The sequence below is a fragment of the Ochotona princeps genome, chromosome 4, assembly GCF_030435755.1.
Source record: "Ochotona princeps isolate mOchPri1 chromosome 4, mOchPri1.hap1, whole genome shotgun sequence".
In the NCBI taxonomy this organism is placed as follows: Eukaryota; Metazoa; Chordata; class Mammalia; order Lagomorpha; family Ochotonidae; genus Ochotona; species Ochotona princeps.
In genome coordinates this window covers 46380471-46386583 of record NC_080835.1, presented here as the reverse complement: position 1 = coordinate 46386583, position 6113 = coordinate 46380471, and the positions used below count along the sequence as shown (strand labels likewise).

At 62.3% G+C, this 6113-nt stretch overlaps 1 protein-coding gene across 1 annotated transcript; it reads left to right on the top strand.

Annotated features, from left to right (window-relative positions):
* Window positions 1-2685: 2685 nt before the first annotated feature.
* ADM (adrenomedullin) lies at window positions 2686-4621 on the top strand. Its single transcript, XM_004593791.2, has 3 exons — window positions 2686-3163; window positions 3308-3457; window positions 3632-4621. The coding sequence occupies exons 1-3, from the start codon at window positions 3066-3068 to the stop codon at window positions 3948-3950; spliced, it is 567 nt and encodes a 188-aa protein (XP_004593848.2). The 5' UTR covers window positions 2686-3065; the 3' UTR covers window positions 3951-4621.
* Window positions 4622-6113: the final 1492 nt, after the last annotated feature.

Below are 6113 nucleotides of genomic sequence, written 5' to 3'. Positions count from 1 at the left end.
GTGACATTGGTTTGGTTCTTAAGGGCCAGAGCTCGAATCACCAGAGTCCCAAAGCGCACCCAGGCCGACAGGTCCTCAGGTAGGAATTCCTGGCAGAGGTGCCACGCCAAGGGGCCGTGGCACTGGAGCTTGGCGGAGCTGAGTCCCTCGGTCTACTTTCTTCGTTCATATCACCCACAGCTCCTAGAGAAGTCTGAACCCAAACCACCTCTCCCCCAGGGCGAGAGCTCCCGGGATCACCAGCTCTCCTGAAGGGCACAGGAAAGCAGGCTACTGGGTACAACCGCAGACTGGCCCGCAGCCGCAGGCCCCTAGGGCTGGCGCGGACGGGAAGGAACGAGTCCAGACCACGGGACCTTCCTTGGCAGTAGGCCCACGCCCAAGCTGTCCTTGACCTCCCCGGCAGTCTGAGGCGTGCGCCGGAGAAATGAAAGTAAAACCCGACCTGGCGCAGACCCAAAAGGAAGCTGGCGACAGGTAGGTGGCATCCCAGGAGGGCTGCCACAGGATCCGTGGTGGTTCAACGAGTCCACCCCACAGGGGGCGAAGTGGAAGGAAGAGACCAGGAGAGGGGATAAGAGCAGGACAAACCACCATTGGGCTGACGAAGCTTGCAGCTCGCCCGCAGTACCTGTCGTCTGGGGTGCGGACGCAAAAGCCGCCCCTGCGCTCCACCCTTCTGATCCTCTGCGCCCCAAGTTCTGAGCAGAGCCAGGCACAGCAGCCTGTACCTCGCCTTAGTCTGGAAGTCAGGGCCACTCACTCAGGGGACTCCCTCGGGGAAAGAGTCCTCAGAATCAATAACCTCAGGTGGTCACCGCTCACCAGGATGCATTAAACATCCAAGGTTAGTTACTGAGAAGAAGGCAGCTGAGCCACTAGCAGCAGCAGCAGCAGCAGTAGCGCCAAGGACGAGGTTCCCAGCGCCCAGCGCCTTGGCCTCAGGGTCTCCGAACCACCACTGTTGGCAGAGCAGGTTGGCGATTGACACGTCTGCTGACGACACGTCCAAAAGGGGGACATTAGGGAGCAACGTGGCTTGCTGATTGCTTTTTGGGGTGGAGTGTGTGTGTGTGTGTGTGTGTGTGTTGATAGTGGTGGTGAGATAAGTCTAAACACCAGTCTTGCCAGGGGTCTGTCTCCCCTTTGGTCCGTCGGACAGTTCCAATGGGAACCCCCAGACACCCGCAGGCCAAGAAGCGAGCACGCACAAATCTGAACTTTCCTTCCGGGTCTGCGCCCGGGAGGGGAGGCAGAGTCGAGAAGCTGCGGATGGAAGCGCACAGACAGGGGACAAACGTGTTCGGGCTGATTCGTCGTGAACAGGCACATCTGTCAGGGCGCGGGCCGGGCGCTTCCCTCCTCCTTGACGAGGTGGTGACCCCAACCTACAAGAATCCCCGCCGCGCCCCAGGCGGCCACGCTGGCTGGCAGGGCCAAGTGAGGACTCCACTGCTCCCCACCTTCTGGGTGACTTGGGGAAGGGCACTTCCCTTACCTGAGTTTCAGTCGAATGCCCGGGGAACTGGCCCCAGAGCCACTTTATCAACAGCCTCCCCACATTCAGGTTTCCTGCGGAGATCAAAAGGGGTGGGGACGTGACTGCTCGCATACTGCAAACGGGGAACCGACGCGAGGCTGTATTGCACTCCTTGGCAGCCCAGCCTCACGTTTGCCACGGGCAGCAGGGCCAAGCGTCAGGTTATCCCCTTATAAGGCATAACTGGAAGACACGGGGTGGGGTGGAGGGGTGGAATATTGGCTATTCCCGAATTTCCAAACAGGCACGCCAATTCTGAGACTTCAGAGAGCTTTCCCTGTCCACCTCAAATCCCAGTTATCGATTCAGCCTCTCCGAGTTTTGCCCGAATTGTGAAATCTTCTGCACCCCCGGCTCTCGGAGGCTCTGGGAGGGCTGAGGAGCCCCGGGTGCTCTCGCCTCAGCTCCGAGCCCCTGCACCAGGCGCTCGGCGGGAGCCTGGGGTCGGGGCCGGGTCAGACGCTGAGCCGACAGGGGGCGCGGGTGCCCTGAAGACAGCAGCTCCCAGGCTCCGGCCGTGCGCACTCTAGCTCCCCGCCTTGTTCCTTCAAGCTCCGGCTGGAGACCCCCGCACCCCAGGCACCCTGGGTCCCGGGAGGAGGATCCTGAGACACGGTACTTCCCCTCTTTCCCGTCGGGCTTACTATAGGAACCCTGCGCCCCCGCAGCCTGGGCTGTGCCAGTTTCTGCATCACCCTCTGGGAACCCCACTTTGGGCCCCGGAGCCTGGGGGGTTCGACCCTTCCCGCGTCCCCGCCAACCCCACACCTACGGGCCCAACCCGCGCGCGCCCGACTGACGGAGTGCGCGCGCCGGAGGACGGGGGTGGGGGGGCGAGGGCAGCCTAGGCCCCGCCCCCTGCGCGCTTATAAAGCGCAGGAACCCGAGCTGGCCACTCAGTGGTTTCTTGGTGACACTAGGCGGAACAGCTCCAGCCCTGCCACTTCTGGCTTCTCACCGCAGACAGGCTTGGACTTGGAGATTTGGCCGTTGCTTCAGGGACAATCGCTTTCTGGGCCAAGTCTTCGGCACAGCACTCTATCAGGAGGTAGGTGCCGCAGAATCAGCGGTTTAAAGCGGGCCCTTGTTCAGGCCCGAAACTGGGAGCGCTGGGAGCAACCCACTATGGCCGGAGGGTGGGAGGCTGGGGGAGGTCCTTGGCGGGGTGCACCCTACATCCCGGGTGCAGCTCCTATGCACTTGCAGGCGCGCCAAATACTCGGTCTCCCTTTTCGCTCTATCAACCAAGTTCCACGAAGTTGAGCGAAGAATCTCAGGGAGCCTGGCGCTGTGCAGCTGTCTCCCCCGCTGCATAGCCTGTCACCCGCCCCCACGGGTGCGAACGCTCCTGGCGCCTCTCTGCGCCCCGAAGAGATAACCTTCCGAGCCAGGCAGAGCGCGCGCTTAGCCCGCCCGCACCAGGGTCCCTGTCAGCCCAGCGCGCCGTCCGGGTCTTTGCAGCCGGTCTGGGTACTCATGTTCCGTTCCTCCTTCTTTTTGTCAGGGTGTTAGCATCGCCGTCGGAATGAAGTTGGTTTCCATTGCCCTCTTGTTCCTGGGTTCGCTCGCCTTCCTAGGCGCTGACGCCGCGCGGCTCGACGTGGCGTCGGAGTTCCGAAAGAAGTAAGTCCGGGGCAGCGCTTTTGGGGTACTGGCGGGGGGTGGGGGCTACTGATCACTGATTCCCAGGGGCTGGAGGTGACGGGACTGGGCCGCGCCGGGCGGTTGCCAGGACACACGCGAGTCCTGTCTGCTTCTGTCTTCCAGGTGGAACAAGTGGGCTCTAAGTCGCGGCAAGAGGGAACTGCCGGAGGCCAGCGGCTACCCGATCGGGCTCGCTTCCCTGGAGGCTGAGCCTGTCCAGTCCTTCATTCAGCCCCTGGATGTGAGAGGTGGCAACCACAGCCCTCAGGCCAGGTAACTAAGTCCCCGCGGTGCTGGGGGGCGGAGAGCGGGTGCGCGCTGTCTGCGGCTCAGTTGGCTCGGGCAGTTTCTGTCTTTGTCCGGTCTCGGAACGACTTCCATCCGTGGTGGCTGGGGCCATAGCCTAGCCTAAAAGAGTCTCAAGTTGCCTTCCTTACCCCTTTGCAGCACTCCGGACGCCGCTCACGTCCGAGTCAAGCGTTACCGCCAAAGTATGAAAAATTTCCAAGGCACCCGCAGCTTCGGCTGCCGCTTCGGGACGTGCACGGTGCAGAACCTGGCACACCAGATCTACCAGTTCACAGACAAGGACAAGGACGACACCGCCCCCCGCAACAAGATCAGCCCCCAAGGTTACGGCCGCCGGCGCCGGCGCTCCTTGCCCCAGGCCGGCTCGGGTCGGACTCTGGTGTCTTACAAGCCACGGGCGCGCAGGGCTCCAGCCTCCCGGGAGCCACGAGTGCTCGCCACCCTGCTTCGGATGTAGGCGATCAGGCTGGGTGGGCATCCCGCTGGAGCGCCTTCCGGGGCCCGAGGGCTTCGCGAGCCAGATGGGGACTGGACTGAGACAGCCCTGCACAGACTCCCGGTCCCAGAGGCACCGTCGGGCGGCAAGCCCTGCTCCGCAGCTCCTCCTCCCTTAGGCAGCGCCGCCTTAGCCGGGAGCAGGCCCGAGTGCCCCAAGGGGGCAGCGGAATCCGAGAGTGTGTGTGCCAGGTTCACGGAGAGGAGCGACTGAGGATGAAATAACCGCTCGGGGCAAGGGTCTGAGCCACTGCCCGGCCGGCCCACGGGGCGCGAGCCTCCCGATTACTTGAACTTTCCAGAATCTAGAGTGGAAAAGTGCAATGCGTTGTGTACATACAGAGGTAACTATCAATATTTAAGTATGTTGCTGTCAAGATTTTTTTGTAACTTCAAATATAGAGATATTTTTGTACGTTATATATTGTATTAAGGGCATTTTAAAGCAATTGTATTGTCCCCTTTCCCCTTTATTTTAAGATGTGAATGTCTTCGTGAGCTGCAAGATGGTGAGCGCGCGTGTATGTGTGTGTAAGCCTGATTACCTCTTATGGAAGAAGGAAACATTTTCAATATAATCTATTTACATTAAATGGGTGATATGCGAACAGCAAAGCAATAAACTGTCTCGATGCTGATTCATTTCCGACTGATGCAGTCCAGCGTGGACGGCTGGTCCTGACCCTGGTGCGCCCGGGAGCCTCGGAGTCCCGACCTCGGTCTCCGAGAGGTGGGAAGCGCGGGGTGCAAGGGAGAGCTGGCTTCTCTACAGGTCCCCTGGAGCGGGTGAGAAGAGTGGTGTCACGGGCTCTCTTCGCCACGTGTGGAGCCCAGACGCGGGTCCCCGGAGGTGTATGGGGGGCTGGGAGTAAACGGAGGCTCCGAGGAGACGCGGGAGGTCGCCGCCACGCGTGGCAGCCGGGGCAGGCGGGGTAGGGTGAGGGAGGCGCGCCCGGACCCCCGCGGTTGCGCAACTGCGTGCCAGACTCGCGGCGCTGAGCGCGGCACCCAGGCGCATCGCGTGGCGGAGAGCTGGAGCGGTTTCCGCGGCCAGGGCAGCGCCGGGCTGGTCCCGCGGTGGCGCGCGCAGCCGGAGGCGGGGACGGCCGACGCGGCCCTGGGCGCCCGGGACCTCGGGCCGGCCGGGGCTCAGCGGCGGGGCGCCGGCGCCTCCTGCAGGCAGCCGCGGAGCTGGGGGCCGCAGGAGGCGGGCGGCTGTACGTGCGTTTTAATGAGTTCTCGTACGTGGGAGTCAGCACATAGCCCTCATGAAAGAGGAAAGGAAAAAAAGTGTGCAGATGCCAACCAGGGCCTGCCCCCCCGCCCCATCCCCAGACCTGCACGGCGGCTCCCCGCTGGGGCCGGTGACTCAGCGCCCACACGCTGCGCGGCGAGCAGCTGCCGGCCGAGCCGGGCGGGACGGACGTGCCGCCGGAACCGTGCGCCTCCGACGGCCGAGACCTTCATTGTTCCGCCTCCCCTGGCCGCTCTCCCCTTCCTTCCTTCCTCCTTCCCCGGCCGTTTTCGGTTTTTTTCCTCCGCTTCGTTCCAGCCTTCCTTCCTCCTCCATGCTTTTCTCATAGCATATCATGTCTGAAGATACGCCGTACCCTCAACCCTCCTCAGCCCCCAGTTCCTTCAAGAGATGCTGGTCCGCCAATCCTCCATGAAGTGCACAGAAGGACCAGGAGACAGTGAGGGGCGGAGGGGAGGCACCTCTGATGGTGACTTCTCTGTCCACACCGCATCCTTGGAGCCCAGTGGCTTGCCCTTTTTCGGTTCCCCCAGCCTTTCAGCTTCCAAGCGTGTCGGTATGCCCAGCTGCTCTCAGGAGACTCCCCGGGGAGATAAGCCCGCACGTGAGTCTGGAAAATGGCTTTGTCTCCACTTAGCAATAGTCTCATCCTTGGCTTGCGCATGCCAGGGCTGCGCCGGAGAGGCCAGGACGGCGAGCTCTTTGCACAGGGAGACTCGTGCACAAGGCTGCAGGAGTCACGTGCCAGGCCTGGGGCTCACAGACTGCAGTTTCAGGATGGAAGAAAGTGGACTGCGGCGGCAGGTGGAATGTCCCTGGGAACACACAAGGGATCAGTCTGTGTGAGGTGCGTGCTGTGGGTATCAGTTC